The sequence below is a fragment of the Drosophila sulfurigaster genome, chromosome 3 (genome assembly GCF_023558435.1).
Source record: "Drosophila sulfurigaster albostrigata strain 15112-1811.04 chromosome 3, ASM2355843v2, whole genome shotgun sequence".
In the NCBI taxonomy this organism is placed as follows: Eukaryota; Metazoa; Arthropoda; class Insecta; order Diptera; family Drosophilidae; genus Drosophila; species Drosophila sulfurigaster.
This window is the reverse complement of record NC_084883.1, coordinates 10,900,087-10,920,758: the sequence shown is the minus strand read 5'-3', so window position 1 is coordinate 10,920,758 and position 20,672 is coordinate 10,900,087. Positions and strand designations below refer to the sequence as shown.

The 20,672-nt window shown below is 39.6% G+C and overlaps 3 protein-coding genes and 2 long non-coding RNA genes across 6 annotated transcripts; 2 read left to right on the top strand and 3 right to left on the bottom strand.

The window, feature by feature from the left end:
• Positions 1-112: 112 nt before the first annotated feature.
• On the top strand, positions 113-1,697 carry LOC133843977 (DNA polymerase interacting tetratricopeptide repeat-containing, protein of 47 kDa). Its single transcript, XM_062277757.1, has 2 exons — positions 113-826; positions 892-1,697. Exons 1-2 carry the CDS (start codon positions 197-199, stop codon positions 1,450-1,452), a joined length of 1,191 nt encoding a protein of 396 aa, XP_062133741.1. The 5' UTR covers positions 113-196; the 3' UTR covers positions 1,453-1,697.
• Positions 1,698-1,888: 191 nt separating this feature from the next.
• On the bottom strand, positions 1,889-5,379 carry LOC133843975 (putative uncharacterized protein DDB_G0282129). 2 transcript variants are annotated; one of them, XM_062277755.1, is made up of 2 exons: positions 4,754-5,379; positions 1,889-4,695 (listed from the first exon to the last, which is right to left on the bottom strand). In XM_062277755.1, exons 1-2 carry the CDS (start codon positions 5,182-5,184, stop codon positions 2,484-2,486), a joined length of 2,643 nt encoding a protein of 880 aa, XP_062133739.1. In that variant the 5' UTR covers positions 5,185-5,379; the 3' UTR covers positions 1,889-2,483. The 2 variants fall into 2 exon arrangements, with proteins under 2 accessions (XP_062133739.1, XP_062133738.1); XM_062277754.1 differs by having other exon boundaries at positions 1,889-4,698; positions 4,754-5,378.
• A 548-nt stretch (positions 5,380-5,927) lies between these two features.
• Positions 5,928-20,246, top strand: LOC133843976 (CDK5 and ABL1 enzyme substrate 1). The gene is given in 9 exon segments (XM_062277756.1): positions 5,928-6,462; positions 7,495-8,559; positions 8,561-8,799; positions 17,208-17,594; positions 17,651-17,777; positions 17,841-17,989; positions 19,104-19,221; positions 19,344-19,537; positions 19,600-20,246. Coding segments are annotated over 8 exon segments (2,253 nt in total). The 5' UTR covers positions 5,928-6,462; positions 7,495-7,980; the 3' UTR covers positions 20,060-20,246.
• LOC133843978 (uncharacterized) lies at positions 6,074-7,495 on the bottom strand. Its single transcript, XR_009894559.1, has 2 exons — positions 7,248-7,495; positions 6,074-7,182 (listed from the first exon to the last, which is right to left on the bottom strand). It is a non-coding gene; the product is annotated as an uncharacterized LOC133843978 (long non-coding RNA).
• Positions 10,879-14,212, bottom strand: LOC133844298 (uncharacterized). Its single transcript, XR_009894590.1, has 2 exons — positions 13,230-14,212; positions 10,879-12,139 (listed from the first exon to the last, which is right to left on the bottom strand). It is a non-coding gene; the product is annotated as an uncharacterized LOC133844298 (long non-coding RNA).
• Positions 20,247-20,672: the final 426 nt, after the last annotated feature.

Below are 20,672 nucleotides of genomic sequence, written 5' to 3'. Positions count from 1 at the left end.
TATTTAAATATTTAAGCAACTATAAAGTGTTAAAAATAAATAACATAATCTTCAGTCGATTGTGACTTTTGCCTTGCATTTGTTATTCTAGCGCTTCACAGTCACAGTTACTTTTTGCAAGGTGGTTGTTTCGTTACTTGCAACAAGTAACAGGTTTCATTCGAGCATGTGAATTGCTTCACAAAGCAACACACAAATGGAGAATCTGGCAACAAAAAAGAATTGGACGGAGGAGGAACGTCTGGAGCTAGCAGCGCAGCTTGATGCTGAGCTCGATTCGTTTATTGACAGCTTGGAGAAGAAACGCTACGAGGAAGGATGGCCCGAAGACCGTTGGCAGGAGGAGATGGACAAGCATCCATTCTTCATGAAGCGGGCGCCACAGCCAGGTGACGAGGTACATCCCATGTTTGAGGGTCTGCAGAAGCTCAAATACGACCCTGAGGAGAACACACTCGAAGAACTGGCACTCAATTACAAGGAAGATGGCAACTTCTATATGAAGCACAAGAAATTCCGCATGGCCGTCTATTCGTTCAGCGAGGGCATCAAGACCAAGTGTGAGAATCCCGATGTCCTGTCGGTGCTCTACAACAATCGTTCCGCTGCCCACTACTTCATCAAGAACTATCGTTCCGCCTTGAGCGATGCACAACGTGCACTGTTCTACAAACCAGTCTATACCAAAGCACGGTGGCGGGCTGCGCAGTGTGCGCATGAGCTGGACAAGTTTGATCTATGCACGCAGTTGTGTGAGGAGCTGCTCGATGTGGACATCGATCACAAGGAGGCCAAGACACTGCTGCACAAGAACAAAATGAAAAAGGTTCCGTATTACACATGTTTTTCAAAGTCTCTCGAAATTAGCTTACTAATCATAATTCTTAATAGCTGGACACGGAACGCAATGCTCGCAAGGAAGCAGCGGATGCTAAACGCCGTGCGACACGCTTTAGCAAACTGCGCGATGCCCTGGAACAACGTGCAATCAAATTCGACGATCAGCCTTTAAATAAGCGCCTAAACATAAGCGAGGAGCTATTGCGTCCCAAGTTCTTGCCCCTCGAAGATTTCCCAGTGCATTTAGATGAGGATGGCAACACTTTAGTATGGCCCACAGCCTTCTCGTATCCGGAATTTCTACTCAGTGATTTCCAGCAGCAGTTACCCGAAACCACAACCATGTCGGATTGCCTGAGCACGCTCTTTGCCGAACCGTTGCCCTGCGACAGGTCCCTTAGTTATCGTCCGGAATCGGTGAACGTCTATTACGAGAATCGCAAGGTGGGCTGTGTGCACAAGGTAAACCCGAAGCTGACTCTGCGCGAGATTCTAAATGAGAAGGGTTTCTTTGTGTCTGGAGGATCGCTGCTCTTTTACGTGGTGCCCAAAGAGTCGAGGGTAGAGCAGGAGTTTATCCATCAACAGCGACGACCTTTAGTCTACAGTTGAGCAAGCAAATCAAACCATTTATTTTGGTGTTTTGTTTTTTTATTTTGTACATTAACAAAGCATTGATTAATTTTTATTTCATTCGACTTTCATTTGCATTGTATATTATTAGCAATACTCACTAAGGTTTTAACTTAGTTATTGTACAATTCTGAGCCTTTTTTAAAAAAGAAGCTATGGCATTATGCATAAGTTTGTAATTATGATAATGCTTGCAGAGCATTTCAAATATATGCTAATAAATGAATTTGTTTTTTGTATAATGGTTTGATATATGTAGAGCACTGCATGGCGTATTTTCAATTGAACTAGTTTAGTTAATACAATTATTTCGATTTGATATGTTTTTTACTGCAGCAAAGCCAAAAAGCGTAGGGCGGACACTCACAGCGTGCCCGATGTGTTTGAGCATTTGTTTTTAATTGATAATTTACTATAATTAATATGATCTTAACTTATGGACATGCAGAAGAGATCAATCTTGGTGCGTTTAAGCGGCGCTTTGTCTTCAAAAGAAGTCAAGGGCAAGTCAAGCTCAAGCCTTACAAATTTATAGTTTTTCTTTTTTGGTTTATGGTTAAGAGTAAGTCAACAATTGATTTTTGTATAATTTGTTCGTTGTCTAGAAATAAAAGCGTTTTCATATATGTTTTACCTATAATTGAGCAGACATTTACCGAGTATTTAGACGAAGATATCAACAACAACATCAGTTATGATATGGAGTACTAACTACGATTATGTATAAATATATAGTATATAGTTTTGGTAAGCGTAAGTTTTCAGTCAAATCATATTTATGGCAAAATCAAAAGATCAACATTTAAGGCGATAGATCCAATTTGGGAGCGTATTAAATACAAAATAAAACTAAATTTGAAACTTAATCAAGAGATGCGAAACACAATAAATTAGAGCGTCTAATAATAATAATAATACAATTACAATGACATATTACAATTAACTTAATGCTACTTACGGCGACAGGGTACAAAACGAAACAACAAGAACAAGAGAATTATTTCTTATGGCTACTGCGGCGATTGTGCAGCTTGCGTCGGATTACGTTGCAACACATTATTAAGCCGCAACTTTAGAGGTGAGAAGTCAATTTTCTTAAAGCGCGGCAACGAGGCAAATTTCTTAAGACTGTTGACTGTTGGCGGCGCCACAACTTGCACTTGTTGCTGCAGCTCGTTTGGAGTATTTGCCACCGACTGCGATTGTGTCATTGCCTTGAGCTGCTGCTGTTGCTTAGTTGGTGAATTGCCAAACTTGGCCAAGGTCGCATACTTTTGCAGCATGCGTGTGGCACGCTCTGCCGCCTGATAGCAGTGCTCATACTCATCCTCCAGCTGCAGTAGATTACTCTTGCTTCTGGACTTGCATTTGGAACTTGAGTTGCTGCTGTTATTACTGCTGGTGGAGCTGGCTTCGACCTGAACTTGGCCGTCGTCAAACTTGAAATCAATATTTTGTAACATTGCGAGTTGCAGCAGCTCCTCATCACCAGCGCTTACAGTCGATGCCACATCGTTGTTGTTATTATGGTTATTGTTATTATTGTTGTTGTGGTTGCTAGTTCGCTTAGCCGCGTGGGTGACGGCATAGACACCCTCGGATATCTTGTGGGCGGCAGTCTTTTTGTTTAACGTTTTAGTCTTGTTGGTTGACGATGACGATGATGATGGCGATGACATTGCTGATGATGATGATGTTGTGCACTGGGCTCCCTTCTGTCGTTGCTCAATGATCTGTTGTGGCGATGATATGTATAGATTCTCTTTGCGGTCGCGTCGCAGCCGAGCGCTGGCCAAGTGACGCACTGCATCGACGCCGCTGCTGGGACTGCGTCGCTTCGACTTAAGCGTGTCGCAGCTATTGGGATAATACGAGGGTATCTTATCGTCCACACTGATGATCGATTTGCGCGGTGTCTGATAATAATCCTCTTCAGGTTCACGCTGCTCGCCGGCTGTTGATGGCGTTTGTTGCTTGGGCGGCAGAGCTGGCAACAGTGGTGATTCGGTGGGTGTGCTCGTGCTCAGTCCATAGCCCAGGCCAAGAGGCTGTGCTTCCAACTCTTGGGCGGCCTTGATGGCCAACAGATTCTCATACAAATGCTCGGCCAAAATGCCATTTGTATTGACGGTGGAGTGGATGTGCATCGATTCGTAAATTTCGCTTTCATTGTGAATCGCCTCGGTGAGAACTGGTGCAACAACGTTGGCCACTTTGGCCGTCTGCTCGTCGGTGTTGCAGCTGCTGGTGGATGAACAATAGGAGCCCGTTGAGTAGCCGGATGAAGTGGATGCAGTGCTGGTGCTGGGCTTCTTCTCCAATTGTTGCTCATTTTTGCTATTGGGCTTTTGAATAATCGGTGCCATCACACAGTAACCATTGAGATCATCTACCAGTACTTTCTTCTTGCTCTGTAGCAGCTGCGCCTGTGTAAGCGAGACGGCGCCATTGGCACCAATGAGATTAATGGTGGACGAGTTGCACGCCGAAAAGTTAAAATTATGCGGCAATTGCTCTGACACATTCAGGCTCTCCAGCGAGTCGGCGCGGCTCAATTGTCGTGTGATTTGCGCCAGAAGCGCATTTCGAGAAATGGGCTCAATAGCAGAATCTTCGAGACTGATGTTCAACTCCTCGCTAGACAAAGCTTCGCCGAATGTGTCCAGAAAGTTGAGCTTAGAGAGATCGGGACTCGAAAAGCTATTGCGTTGTGCATTCTTCAGATGCTGATTGGCAGCATTGCGCTTCAACGGTGGCGTTGCCTCTGGCGTCGGTGCATTCTCGTAAAGCGCCAGCTCCTGTTCCGGCTGTTGCAGCTCCAGCATTTGTCCAGTATCACTAGCGCTGCCCGAACGTCGCTTCTGGCCAAAAATGTTGTCCAGCATGATCTTATATTTCTTCTTCTTGGCCAGCTCGGACTCAGGATTGGTGCTGGAGCGCGGTATCTCACCCGGTTGACACTCGAACGTGTTAATGCGCTTGCGATGTGCAGGCAACGGGGGCAACGCCGGCGGTAACTCCAATATAGCTCTGGCAGCGCCAGCATTTGTCAGATTCATCTCCTCGTAGATGCCAGATGCAATAGAAGCACGCGACACGCGGCTGCCATCGAAGATCTCCTCGTAGATTTGCGAGACGCGTGCGGAAAAGTTAAAGCTATTGGCGTCCAGATCAAAGCAAAGCGAATCCGGCAGACTGGGCAGTGGCCCCAATAACTTTTGACTGCTGCAATTACAAGTTGATAACCATTCATTGTAAGAGGGTATTTGATATGACTTGCCTGTTGTCACGACTCAATCGTCGCTGCTCCAGAAATACTTGACGATACAACTCCAGGTTTTTGATGGACTTCTTCATCCACTTCATGTGCCGACGGCAAGCAGTCTCTGTTTCCAGTGCAAAATATATGAAACAATCGCGACGATTCTGTGTCCAAAATAGTCCATACGAATGCTGTTTGGTGCGCGACGTTGCCAAACTGATATTGACGCCAGGCACATTAACCGACACACTAAGCATTTTATGATGTGTTTGTTGCTGCTGCTGCTGTGGCTCATCTTGGAAACTGAGACGCAGGAAGCAGGGCACGCACTTAATGGCCTCGATCTTCACCTGACAGCGTGTCCACGTCTTGTAGCGCAGGGCAATGGCGCGCTTGTCATTTGTATCCAATTTGACGTCCATGCACATGGAAATCTCATTGTGATCCATCTTCGGTGGTTCGTTGTGAAGTGTTTGGATGATTGTATGTTGGGTGCGTGATTGAGATGGATAATGAAAATGCTAACTAATTGTGAAGGAACACTACGTTTTTTTTTTGTCTTTTTTCTGTTACATGTTTCTTTTCGTTTTTTTCTTCTACTCCTAAATAACGGAGAGGGTGGAGCTCAGCGTGACCGCAAATTGAATCTCAAAATATACCATTTGTAGTAGAGAAAATAAGCTGAAGCATCCCCAAAGGATAACGAAAATGGCGGCAGGTTTGAATTGATTGTTTTTTAATTTTGTTACAGTTCAGTTACGACAGTCTAAATGAATTGCCTTATCGGTTTATTTAAATATATGTATGTATTACAGATAAATTAAAAAAAATAATCAATTTAACCAAATTTACAGCAATTGAATCAAATAACGGAATTCATATATGCATTACAGTTTGAAGCATATTGACCTGGTCATATGTAGATTGTATAGTTTGGTGCCACAACATACTAAGATAATTAAATAAATTCAATTTCGCATCGAAATTTCTTTGAACTTAAACAACAAAACTTAGCAATTTTTCAAATTACACAATATAAACATTATAAAATCAATTTTTCTATGAGAACAGGGTGTTCCAGAGCAGACATGAAATATTTTACACTTCTTCGCTCAGTATTACGGTTTAGAAAATGCGCTACAAATCGATGGTTTCTTGTGGAATTCTCGCTCTGGTCACACAATCAGCAGTTTCGTGAATTATCTGTGGAACGTTGACGTTTTTGTCGTTTTTTCCGAATCAATCATAACGCTCGTGTTAGAATTCCAGTTCGCTTCGCATCAAAGAAAGAAATTTATAAATAAATTAAAGGTCTCTTGTTTGTTTTCATTTACCAAGTCAAAGCCCTAACGTAAATTTTATTAGCGAAATTTTTTTTTGAAATTTGCATAATTTACGCAACGAAAGCAGCTGCGTTGTCAAAGCAGCAGCGAAGGAGGCGGTGAAGTGGTGACTGTCAGAAGAAGGTGTAAGAAGGCGGGGTGACCGTCCAACAAAACAGAAGCAGCAGCAGCGCATAGCGAAATCAAAGTCTCTGCGCATAGAAACAAAGTATCAAATTGAAAATCTATTAAAAAGTGTGTGTAATTGTTTGTAGTTGATAAAACTAAAAAGTGTTGAAATTCTATAAATAGTACAAAATGGCGCGGTTGAAACATTTCTAATTTACATATATCAATTTATTTATAAAAAGAGTGAAAGATAATTAGTGATTTCACATTTTTTGGGTAAGTACAAAAAAAAATTTTTCTTTTGTTTTTGTTATGTTTTTTTCTTATCGACGCAAGTCTACGTCACATGCGTGGGTGTGATTCATACATAAATATGTAGAATAATATTTTCGCACATTACTCTTGGACTGACGATCCACACACACTTGTTTCTTTTTTGTTCATTGATTTTCCCTCACTTGACGCACGTGCCGCATTCTAACTGGTCACAATCGTTTGCCCAATTAGACCAACTGGTATTTTAATATCACCCCAAAAATACTTCTTGATCTTTCTCTTTGTTGCTGTTTGCTGCATCAGCTGTTACAAGTGAAAATTTTCCACTTGTTTTGATGTGATTTGAGCTGTGTTTGATAGTGGAAAATTTCCAACCCTCTGCATTTTGGCCAGGTAAACAAACTGTATTCTTTCGGTGCTAACCGTGTTTGCCGGCAGTTTCGTTGCTCACTACACCCACTATACCAGCAAACATTATCCACATAATAGCAACAACAACTCAAAGTGCACACAGCTTTCAGCTTTTGGTAGCGCAGCTTTTGCAGGCAACGTTAAAAACTTGCAGCGAAAAAAGCTTTTGCGAAACTTGCATTGAGAGTTTATTGACTTTGAAATTGCAGATTGCATTGGCAGAATGATTTAGCTATAAATATGCATTTAATTAATTCTATATGGTAATACACACGAAAATGTTGCACCCTTTGTTTTTGTTGCGAGAAACTGAGAAGATGACATCATTTAAGAAATATAAATAATAATGTGGAATCAAACGCTGATATTCATACTTATATAAACAGCACTTCACTTATATAAATTAAAAGTATTAATTGCATAATTTTTTTTTGATTTGCTTTCTTATTTTTCTAATAAATATCGCTTGCATAGTGACGCCGAGTTTAGTACGTTGCTGAGCTTTGACATGACAATATATATATACATATGTACTTATAGTATATAGTATGAACAGCTTTTCTTTATCAATGTTTATTGATTTAATGTTTACGCTTTACGCTTCTCATTTTTTACTTGCAGTGAATTCGTTTTGGACACAGTTGCTTTGCGCATTCCCAATAAATCAGAACGTGCATTAATTGCGATAAATTGTTATAAATTCGAAAAAAGTGTGTTGAATATTCAAATCGAAAATGGCGCGTTTCAGTAATTTGTTGTTTAATTTAGAGACTAAACAGTTTAACTGTTAACAAAACCGACCCGATAAACAATAAACGTAAAAAAATACATATATAAAGTTTGCCTTAACTACGAAATACAAAATATCGAGAACTTGCTGTGTGCGTGTGTTTTGTGTGTTTAAACGGGAACAAGGAAGTGCAATAAGAACGAAAGTGCGAAAGGGATAGAAAAGAGTAGAAAGTATTCACTATCCACATACATTCCACACATTCCACATAGAACACTTAAGCTACTCGCATTCGGTTCTGTGAGAAAATCGCTCAATCTCGCTCCCTTCGATCCGATTGCATTTGCCGAAAGTTAATAGAGGGTCTCAACTGCCTAATGGCAAGTTCGCTAAACAAGACGAGACACAGGCGCAGATTGGCTGCGATCTCGTTTCTATCGAATATCTCATTAGATGGCACACACCGGGACACAAAATTTGGCGCAACATTTGGCAGCAGCATCTGCACGCAACACCAGCAGCAGCATTACAACAACAATAACAAAGGCAACGCAACGGCAGCGTTGGGACTTGGCGCCGGCGGTTATCACCAGCACTATCAACGCAATCATCAGCAACGCAGCAGCCCTCAACAACACCAACAACATCAGCAGCAGCAGCAGCAGCAGCAACAACATCATCAACAGCAGCAACAACAACATCAGCAACAGCAAAATGGCAAATGCGGCGGCGGCAGCGGCTCTGCAGCGCTGCTTTTGTGCAGCGCAGACATCCATATGGGAGGAGATGCTGGCGGCGCCGGGCTCTGCTGCGGCTCTGCTGTCGAGTGCGGAGCCACAGCGTTGGACGGTGCCAGCGATGGTGATGGTTTTAGTGAAATTGAAAATCTGGGTCAATACCTGATGAATGTGAGCGAATTGTCCACCCACAATGCATCCAGCATTGTGCCGGTTGAGGAGACGCAACATTAAGCGACCCACATCCTGTGGTCGCCAGCAGCAGCAGCAGCAGCAACAGAGGCATCAGGCACCGGGCAATGGCAATAATAAGCAGACGCCGCAGCGAGGCGGCAGCGGCGGTTCTGGCGCTGAAAGCGGCAGCGATTCGGACAGCGTCAAGATACCGCTCAAGGTATCTAATTTGGGCAGCGGTGGCGGCGTTGGGGGTGGCTTAAAGCTACTGCCCCTAAGGGAACGGTGAGTGATTCAGAATTGCATTGCTTTGATTTAAGTGTATATAAAACAAGTAAGAAATTTACAGTCGAGTGTGCTCGACTGTGAGATACCCGCTACCCACGGTATTTTTTTCAAAATATACCAATAATACAAATATACTAAAAATATACCAAACGGTATATTTGTTATATCGATATAGTATCACATTCAAAATATACCATAGACGGCACAATATACCAGATTGTCGGCCAAAGCACCTAAGACCCCTAGTAAGTAGGCGTTTTTGCCCATACAAAAGTATTTCTTTAATAACTTCCACAATTTTTATCTGATCGCAACCAAATTTTCAGGAATCATAACTACTATCGATATTATTGTACACACCGAAATTCGAGTGTAGCTTGAAAATTACGATTGTTACTCGAATGTATTGCTTTGCCGGGCGGAGGTGGGCGGGGCAAAATTTAAAACAAACTTGATCTGCGTGCAAACATAACAAATGCTGTCGAAAAAAAGATTATAGCTCTATCTCTTATAGTCTTTAAGATCTAGGTGTTCATACGGACAGACAGACAGACGGACATGGCTAGATCGTCTCGGCTGTTGATGCTGATCAAGAATATATATACTTTATAGGGTCGGAGATGCCTCCTTCTACCTGTTACATACATTTTCTGCCGGCACAAAGTTATAATACCCTTCTACCCTATGGGTAGCGGGTATAAATATAGCTAAATCTTTATCATTTTAAATAATAATTTTGCTTAATTTCTTACGTCAGTAAAATCGTTGTTTGAGCCATAGAAATTATAATTGACCAACCTATAAATTATAAATATCTTTCTAAATCATTAGGGTTATCTTTGTTGGAGTTATAGAATATAAAATATAAATATATTTTTAAAACAATGAATGATGATTTCTCAGAATTCTTACATTATTATAATTCTTACTTGAGCTATAGGCAATTTAATTTCATAGCTTTTAAGGTATAAATAATTTGCTAACGATCAATACACATTGTCTTTAGCTTGACCAGGTCCAAATCCTCATATTCATAAGGGACAGACTTTATATAGGTTTATGTTATAGAAGAAAATTAAAACATAATTACTAATAGTTCTCCACTAAGACTATCAGATCAATAATCTAATATGAAATCTATATTATAAATTCTGTCAGTATTTATTTCGTTATATAACGAATAAAATCTTTCCTATCCCACTGTAATCTAAATCCACTATTCATAATCTATTTATGATTCTATTCAGATGTCAACAATTTTTGTTTTGCAATAAGATATTTCCTTTACAAATGTTTAGCTAACAAAGTTGCACTGGTTTCCTTTTCTCTGTTTATCAGATCAAAGCGGCAAGTAAAAAAAAAAATCTGTCAATTTCTCGAGGATTTCTCGCATTTCCTATAATTGCTGTGAATCATTCAGATACAATTTTACTATGGTTCCGACTCATTTAACGCTCGGACATATGTTTGTGAAACGATTTCCGATTAAGTTCAACCAATTGACACCTGGTGTGTAATTTGTTTACGCGAACAAACATTTTCTCATATGTGTAGGCATTAGTTCGTAGATCTCAACAGTTAGGCTAATTTAATTTATTTTGCTGTCAAATTTTCTTGGGGTTTCATTTATTTCTCTCACCGCTTTTGACGTAGTTGGTCCGCTGACGTGGCATAAACGGGCATCACTTTTGGTCTTAATTGGGCAATGGCCAAGCAGATCTTATTTTGCATTTTCACAGCTTGCTAAATTTAGAGGGGTGCTCAACAAACAACCAAACACTGTCACAATTCATGCAAATGGGCGAAGTGTGACCGTTCAATTAACGCAAATCAAAATGCCTCATTGTAAAACAGCTCACAAATTACTCAGCGACAGTTGCTATTGTTATTGTTGTTGTTGCATGTTGTGTGGTGTCCATTTAATTTAGGCTTTTGTGCTGTGCGCTACAGTTCCCGCTCCGCTCAATACTTGTGTAGAGAAGAGGCCTGTCATTACCTTTATTGTTTATGCGCTTCGCACTGTTTGTTTTTTATTGACACGAAATGCCACTTAGTAGAACATTTTGGGGTTGGGGCTTGACGAACTCGCACGCAAATTCTGTTTGACAGTCATGGACCACGCACTATTAAACACAATTAGCTAACTGACAGTAATTCGATTGTCATCTTTAAGTCAAAACTTAAATACATATTTAGCTTACATTTTCGTGAAAGCACTCGAAAGCTCAAAGAAAGTGCACAACTGCCTTGAACCCGATTCCAATAGTTCAAGAGCTGTCGCATTGTTTCTCTTTCACTCTGTGTTGCGCTTCCTTCACTCTTTGCACTCCCACTCAAAAGCTTTCGCTTCAATGTTAATGCATTGCTCAAGTTATTAAACTTGTCTAGACGTGACTACATAAATACATGTGTACACACTTGTGCATACATGTGCATATGTGTTGGTAATGCACTTTGCAAGTGACTGCGCTTTGGCAGAGTGACCTTGTTTCTCATTCGCGCTTCGCTGACGCCCCAACAACTTGTCATCATATTTGTTGTGTCTGCATATGCTGCAGCTTTTGGTGTCACTCACCTGCCTCACCTAATTGGCTTCTTCAAGAATCTTTAAGGCGGTCGCGAATTTTCGCTTTTACCAATAGCAATAGTCTTGCTTATTTGCATCATTTGCACAGTTCGTTTTCATTTCAATCCCTTAAGATTGTCAATTAACAATACTAATTTCGCTTACTCACACTTACTTATATAATTGCCATGGCTTGTCGTATTTGATGCAATACTGTCAAACGTCACACTAAATAACTATATACAGTGGTTCTTATCAATTGGTGTGATTACGCACGAAAACAACAGTTAGTCGCATCTGATTAGATTATGGCTTTAAATGGTTTATACTGCCAATATCTGGCTATATCTTGCAGAACACGTTCGTCACTCTATGGACCATCGCAAACTGCGCAATATATTGAAGTGCTAAATATAAAGTTACTTATTTTTAATTATAAATGTTTGCTAATCAATACTTTAGATCAAATAATGTGTGGCTGCTAGCTTAAAGTAGCGGGAGTACTAAAAATAATAACTAACAATTGCATATCATTTTACTTAACGCTTAATAGATTGTTTCTCCTTGGACTCCCTCTCACTCTCTCTGTTTAACATACTTGAACCATAATCATCATCATCAAACGAAGCAAGCTCGAGAAGCAAATCGTGCATACTTAAACAATTTACCCACAAGGCTTCAATTACTTTGTTGTTTCCGTTTGAGCTATGTCAGCAACATTCTCCGCAATTTTTCAAAATGCAAATCCCGCTGTCTTTGGGGGAACACTTCCTGTGGGAAATAAATGCCAATAAATGCTGCGCATGCGCGAAAGATGAATCCAAACAAACAAATATGACCACATCCACATACTACACATTAATGTGTTCATTTTGTAAGTGCAGAAAATACTACGACGCAGAAAAGGCAAAGCACAAAAAAATAACAAAGTGCAAACTACTTTTAGCCAGTTCTTTTTATTGTTGTCATTTTTCGTTGAAGTATGTTGTTGTTTTGGGCTTCGCAGGCAGCTCCGTAAGTTGTTTTGAAATTGGATATACTTGGGTTGTTGATGAATGACCAGCTTAAGAAGAAACAAGAACACAAAACGGATGGAAAATTTGCCGAAAACGTAAACAAATTTGTTTTTGTCGGCATTCAGTCTAACAAAGCGGTAACTCCCTCTCTCTCTCTCTCTCTTTCTGGCTCTCTTTAGCAATTGCGTCATATGTGCACGCTTAATCAGATTTAACGCCCCTGTTGGCAGCTTTTGTGCTCTCTCTCGCTCTCTGTTTCAAGGACAAACGCAACGGCACTTGAAGCAAGGGCAAAGCTCAAATGGTCTGGCAACGCTTGGCGCTGTCCTGTGCTGCGCCGCTTCGTTGCGTTCAATGTCAATGTCAGGGTTGCCCAAAAACCTGTACAGCTTTTGTTTCTCCCTCTTTGCTCATTCTCTAAATAATGCTCCCTTGTCCTTAGATGGCATCTCTTGCAAACTGGGTAACCTTGAAGCATGATTTTTTTTTGCTCTTTTTTTTATTGTTATGCTTGTTAGCAGCGACAACGTCATAGAAACCGGTTAGATTGATTGTTTACTTGACGCAACTTGTGCTTGGTTCTCCTAATCCTTGCATCCTTGCTTCATATTGCTGCTGTTTAATGATGCTGTTTAGCGTGTTGCATTTTTTCAAGGTCGTGTGGAAAGTTTTGCATTGCGTTGCAGGGTTGCATCCACCACCATCACCTCTACAAGGGTGGTGGCAATATGTGTGTCAGTGAGGCAGCAGCACAAAGCTGCTCTATTGGAATTTCTTGCAATTCTGAACAATACTTAGTGCGCAGTTTGTAGTACTACTTTTACTTCATTATGAGAGCTACCTACCTTTGTATGAATGTTTACCTACTAAATGTTAATAGAAACAGCATTATTGCTCTCCCGCTCGCACACTCCCCGCCTTGTGAATGCCTCACGCTATTTCTTGTTGCTTTTGTTGTGGTGGTGTGGTCATTTCTCGATGCTTTTGCTTTTGCTTTTGTGCCCCATTCGCTTTGGCAAAGCTGGCGAATAGCCGCTCGAGTTGAAAACAAAAATAAAAATAAAATACAAAAATGAAAATAAAAAACCGAATACGTAAATAAAACAGCAAAATGTACGATACAACAAAACAAAGGCACAAGCTTGATCAAACCGCTTTGAACCTCTTTCAGCCGCTTGTGGAACAACGAACGAACACTTCAAATAAAGTCAGAAATAACAAAAGCATACTGAAAGCTCTCTGCTACTCTCTGATAAGCCACAAACAAACAGGAGACTTGCTTGTCATATGTCGGAATAAGCACACATGTCTTCTGATCACCACCCCCGCCCGATCCCTGCAAGGGGGGGAGATTGGGTAAAGCCTCTACTTGATAATCAACATTGTTTTTATGAAGCTTATGTACGATAAGCTCTTTGTTTTAGAAACTCAGGCAATTTGTGGCATACTCTTCGCTTTTTCAATATTTGCAGAACGTTTAACTGTATTTTTGGTCGAGTTTTATTATCAGGCCATATCGTTCATCATTCCCGTCTTTATTACAGCCGGACAGATTTACGGATTTATGTATGTGTTTGTTCTAACCTTGCACAATATATTATTGTGTCATAAGAGCAAACAAATGAGAGACGGGACTCTGTCGTAAAATATGCCTGATTAACTAATCAATTAACTTCCGCACAAAGCAAACGATTTGTGTGCGTATATTAAAGTTTTCCACTATTTTGCAATGATGAATGCACATTATTATATCCCACATATACCGATATACTATGTTCGCTTGATTTGTTAATGCATTTTCATGTCAAAGATACGTGCGAAAATAGCCTTTGCCCATCTGAATTTTAATGAAGACTCATCGTAGAGAGCACGTGATACATATGAACTTGTTTACTATAAATGTATATGTAGTTGTCTACCGTAACTCAAAACAACTGTGCAATACACACTGATAAATGCAATCAATAATGTTAGCCAACAACACTCTTGATAAAAACAACGAAGTTTGAGCTAATTTGATAGCTTTTTATACCCTCCACCCAAAAGGTAGAAGGGTATTATAACTTTGTGTTTGCAACAAACGTATGTAACAGGCAGAAGGAGGCATCTCCAACCTGGATTTTATAAGTATTTTAATTCATTGTTTTTTTAGAATAATAATAATAATTAAAAATGGGGTGTCTCACAGCCGAGCACACCCGACTGTAGCATTCTTATTTTTTCATTTGTCTAATGAGCACAGTAAATATAACATTAAACACACAACGACAATAAAGTCAAGAATTTTTATTTATACAAAATATTTAGAAATTTTTACATTAATTTATACATACTTCATATTGTCGCTTTCATTTGTTTATTTATTTATATGTTTGCCTTTCTTTCTAAACATTTTCTGTATTTGTTTTGCCCACAGATGTGGAATGACATTAGTACTTATTAAACACTGCGACAATGATACATATAATATTTACAAGAGCTAATTATCATTTTGAACCTATGCCAAAGAAAAATGCAAGATACACATAAATATTTCAGAGCACAATTTAATGCTATATTTACTGTGCTTATTAGACAACTGAAGAAACAACATTTAGAAAAATATATGTAATATTAAACATTTGAATTGTTGATGGATGAAAAGTGTACTCAATCGTCGTCTTATTAAAATCTTCTATTTGTTGTTTGTCTGTGTGTTCAGTAGCACTTAAAGTATTATTTGCACACTGATAAGGTTTCATTGCTTTTATTCAACAAAAATATATTTTAAGAAATTAATGTGCATTTCAAGCAAATTAAGTTTCACTTAAATAATTGAATAATAAAATGAGCTTCGAAATAATTTCATAATACAGGATTTTAAATTCTCAGTAAAAATAACGACACGAAATTGGACGGAAATTAAAATTTGCATAGCTGAAAGTAAATCAAATGCAATTAAAATAATTGCGTTTGTCTTAATTACGACAAGCTATTTCGATAAATTTGATGCCTGTCAAATGATTCAATTATATTATATATGTAAATGATCAAATGAAATGAACATTTAGAATTTTCTAAAAATCCTTGGCAATGCATCGCATATCATAAGAAGATCCAGCTGTAGAAAGACCTTCAAACAAAATTAGGAATCAAATTGTTTAAAAATTCCAAAAACAAATGTTATGAAATTTAAATATCGCGTGCTTTTCGAATAGGCGCACAGATATTGATAAGCGGATGACTTCATTATTGTTAAAAGAGACGAAAAAAGAGAAAACCAAAAAAAAACTGTCCAAAAATACTCGAAACACACAAATACACGCGTAGACAAAGGCAAGGTCCGCCACCTGCACATAAATGCCACTGCATTCACCTCTCTCACTCTTTATCTTCTACTTTATGCTTGCTTATAATCTCTCTCTCTCTCTCCCGCTGTCCCTCTAATCTTGGCATAAATACCGTTTGGTTACACGCACGCACTCATGCACATAAATGACACTCTCACTTACATGGTTGCTTGCTCGCTCGCTCGCTCTTTAAAAGAGTCGATAAAATTTCGTAACCCATAGTCCGCTGCTTATGCGTGGCCCTTTGCACTCATCTTCTCCAACACACACATTTGTGTATAAAGAAGTGAAGAGTGTGTTTGTGTGTGCGTAGATATGAAAATGTTTTGTATTTACGGTGACCTTCCCTTCGGTGGTCTTCTGCTGTGCGTTGTTTTTCTATTTGTTGGGAACTCTGCGCGCCTATTAGAATACTCCAACTAATTAACGGGTTATGACAGGCTTGGCGCCACTTCATCATGCGAGCCCCCCCTTATAAGCAAGGCATGGAAATCCATATTGATGATTTATGGTTAATATGAGTATTGGACACCAATTAGATTGGGGAGTTGCTTTTGCAGGTCGCGCAACCTCGATCTAGACCAATTATCTCAAGGTAATTTGCCAGGCGCACAGAAATTCATAGCAAATGTCTGCCCTTCAGATGCAGCTCATGTTTTTCATGTGTATTTTTCCTGATTTTTTTGTTGCCCAATGAACAAACATAAACAATAGACAAAGAGCGTGGCGATAAGTGTGACTTTATGATCGTTGCGTTGGCCCTGCGACCAAAGTAACATCTTTATGCTGCACTTTGCTGCGACCCTGTGAAAATATCGATCACCTCTTTTGGGGTGTGTTGCAGTTGTTTTGCTGCTAAGAGGGAGTGACAGAGAGAGCGTAGACAGAACGATCTACGATCTCGTTTCATTGCGTTTCAAAAAACACACAAATTGAGAGTTGTACTCACACGTGCGGCATTCAAAGACTAAAATAGATGCATGAATAGATTTTTGGGATCTTTCCAATGGACATTCACAAACTACAAACTACAGAAGATAAATAGACTTTTTAACAAATCTTCTGTGTTTTTTAAATTGCGTAAAATGATTTTTTTTTTTTAATTACTTCAATTTTTATAATTTGAAAATTATTTACAAATCAAAAATGTCAAAATCTCGAATAAAAAACAAAATAGAAACAATTTTTTCAAATTTTCTTGATTATAGCATTTCATAACATAAATGAAGATATTGCGATATTGTTCGCTAATCATGAATTTCATGCCATACACACAACGTTTTGCTGTACGTGTAAACGTTATTTTGAACTAAAAGTATAATAAATACATACAAAAATATACTCATTTGTATGCGTTGTTTTTATACACGTTTTGAAACTTCTTCAAGGTGATTTGCTCGTGCTTATTAAGTTAGTGTTCAGATATTGTTGAGCGCCTGTTGCGCAGTAGATCCGAATTCAAGCGAATAATTCTAATTGCATCCCCTCTTGCAGCACATTTAGCAATGGTGCCGGCGAGCAGAGTTTGCAGCCAGAGAGGCGGGCACGCTTGAACACGGCACCAGGACCGGGTATGCGCGGAGCGGTGTCCAACAATTCGGCGATTATTGGCAGTGGCGGCCTTAAACGCAACTACAACATTCGCAGTGGGTCGAGTGCCAGCCATATTACGGATGACAGCAGTACGGAAAGCTTGGCGCCAGCTGGCAACTTTGGTGGCAGTTTTCGCAATAGTCTGAGTAAATCCGTGCAGATTAGCGATGGACGTAGGGGAATGGGCCAGGGACTGGGACAGCGGGAGGAGCGCATGGTGTTGGTATCGCGCAAGGTGCCATTTTTGATATTTTCCGCATTGCCCTACTACAAAGGCAAAAACGGACGGTGAGTGACTCATAGATAGATTGTTTATCAATTACCTAACTAATTAATTTTTGCAGTGCTGAGTTACGTAAGGAAGATCGTCGTCGACGCAACCCATCAACGTCGCGACCATTGAGTTCCATCAATGATGCACCCTTCGATCCCTTCGATTTGCTGGGCATACAGAAGGCCGAGAGCGGTCAGGTGAGTTGTGAATGAAATAATGTAATGTACCATCTATCTAATTTGAGAATGTTTGATTTTCAGGATATCTCCTATGGCCACCTGTTGATACCATCGCGTCAGTATGAAAAGGAGCGTAAGAAGCACGGCAACGCTTCAACTAATCCCTCGATATTCGAGAATCAAATGGAGATTACGAGCACAGCAGCTCTCAGAAATCATGGCATTGCGAGGTTTGTGCCAACTCAAAGACAGACCTTACTTTTTATTTATTTTATTTTTTTTTAACATGAACATTTCTTACATTTATCCCATTTTCGCATTGTTTAAAAAACCTCATATTTCATACATTTAATATCAATGCATTTCCAAACATTCTATACCTATTATCGAGACTGTACAATAATGTAAATTCATGGTTAAGAAGCTATTATTAAATAGCTCTTGTAAATTATAAAGAAGTGGAACTCTTAATGAGTCAACTGTGAGGATTATTTTTCAAAAGAATGTTGTATAGTTTGTCATAACAGCTTAATGGTGTAGTAAAATTCATTATATCAGCAAGTTGTTAATACTTTTTTATTTACTTATTTTTTTTTGTGTCCGTCACATGATAAACAACATTTTCGACGGTCATTTAATTATCCAAAAATATATATATATCGTTTATTGTCCAATCGCTGACTAAACCGAAAGCTGTACATACAAATACAAATTTGGGGCGTAGACTTAGTCATCGATGTCGGGATCGTATGACCGGGTAATGAGTTACCCAATACCTTAGTCAGCAAATGAAGAATTTATATAATCGAAAGGCAGAGAGCTATATTTATAATACCCCATTTGCTATACCCATATCCATACCCAAGCATTTATTTATTGTTCTCGTACAACACCAAGAACGTTTCGATGCATTTTGTACCATTAACTAATTGCTAATCATAACGCTTTGCACTACTTCGTTTCAGCACAAAAACCATAACCAAACGTCAAGGCAAATGGTAAATTTTTGAAGCAGCTAATATAAAAAAGTAAAAACGTTGTCAGCGACCATCGGCCTGGGTCTATGGGGCATGTGTATTAACCATTTTTCTTGTAGTATGATCAACTAGAATCACGCCCATAAACTCAGGTTGTGTCGCTGGCTGCGGCTTAAACGAAGCTTAAATGTATCTTCACTAACAAAAATTCACACTTCACACTCTGCACACATTCGAAAACTTGCAAAAAAAAAATGCTTCAACTAACTTTTGCTAACTCTTCACGCTTTTGCTCTTGTTCACAAAAACTTGGCGACAGATCATAAAAATATAGCAATACTTTAATCGTTGTCTGCTGCTTTTACAGGTGCTTTACGTACGAGAATAACAATCGCAATAATGCAGCGAGTCCTACACCCGAAATAAAGTTGGACATGGACATGGAGAGCATTATTCTAACTGGAGATGGAGCCCGAGGTTTGCCGGTAAGTTTTAAGTATTAAGAAAGTGTAATTTTTCAAAATAAATACTTATTTTCAATAATGATTTACCGGAATACAATTCTGTACTTGTAATGACTAATAAATTGGATTAATTTTTCTTTTAGTACCAACAGTATTCGGCAAGCATTCTTGATGATCCTGAGCTTATTGCCGGCAAACATCGCACTCTGCTGACGTTCACCTCGTACATGACCTCGGTGATTGACTATGTCCGCCCATCGGATCTGAAGAAGGAGCTCAATGATAAATTTCGCGAAAAGTTTCCCAGCATACAGTTGACCCTAAGCAAGCTAAGAAGGTAGCTAACTAATTCTTCCTACAATGGTTTACATGTTATACTAATGTCCTTTTTTTTTGTAGCATCAAGAGGGAAATGCGTCGCATTAACAAGCTGGATACTCGTATCGATCTGGTGACCATCTCGCAGGCGTATGTTTACTTTGAGAAACTCATACTGGCCAATCTGATCAACAAGAGCAATCGCAAGCTGTGTGCTGGCGCCTGCCTGCTGCTCAGTGCCAAAATGAACGATGTCAAGGGCGATGCACTGAAGAGTTTGATCGAGAAGACGGAGAATGTGTTTCGCTTGAATCGCAAGGAGCTCATCTCGTCCGAATTTGCAGTGCTCGTTGCTCTCGAGTTTAGTCTGCATGTGCCAATGCATGAGGTGCTGCCGCACTATCAGCGATTGCTCTACGAGTCCTAGAGTTGGCCCAGGCGCTGCGCCGAAGGACGTTTGACGGCGGCAGCGCAAGCAGCGGTGGCTCTGGCAGCGGCGACAACGCGCCATCATCTGCGTCGCAAGGGCAGTCGCAAGTAGATGCACCACAAAAAAATGTGTTGCATACTTTGGGGCTACGCGCTGATCGCAAATGTACTTACATTGCATACTTTTGGGTGTTGGATTTATTATTATTATTATTATTGAACTAGTAAATATTTAAGTGAACTTTAAGATTTGCTATAGCAAAGTAAACAATTAAACAAATTGACAAATTGAGAAATAAATAAATAATAAACAAAAGGCGAAGGTAAAAATACATAGTTATAATCCCCCTGAATACCCCCACGTATGGGCATCAGGTGCTTCCACCAACCAACATTAAGTAGCTATTAAGTGTTTAGCTTTTATCGCGTTATTTCTATTTTTCGGTTTTTGTTATAGATCAACTATGAATAAATTAATAAAATGACAAAATTATATGAAAACAACTCAAGAATTGTGTAATATCATTTACATGCGCACACGCACAAGCATTTAGCGATAACTGGAAATACTACGACGAACGCTTATCAATTTCAGTTGACTGCGGTTGATGTGGTTGTTGTTGTCACAGTTGGTGGGGCCCCATGCAACAACGTGTAAATATTCAAATTCAACCTGCGGCACAATTCGACTCTACTCGACTCGGCTCGGCACGATCTTCGCTTCC

Coding starts and splice junctions, on each gene's coding strand:
- LOC133843977 (XM_062277757.1), top strand. CDS start 197: ATGGAGAATCTGGCAACAAAAAAGAATTGGACGGAGGAGGAACGTCTG. Junction 827..891: donor ACAAGAACAAAATGAAAAAG/GTTCCGTATTAC, acceptor AATTCTTAATAG/CTGGACACGGAACGCAATGC.
- LOC133843975 (XM_062277754.1), bottom strand. CDS start 5,184: ATGGATCACAATGAGATTTCCATGTGCATGGACGTCAAATTGGATACA. Junction 4,699..4,753: donor CGATTGAGTCGTGACAACAG/GCAAGTCATATC, acceptor TTGTAATTGCAG/CAGTCAAAAGTTATTGGGGC.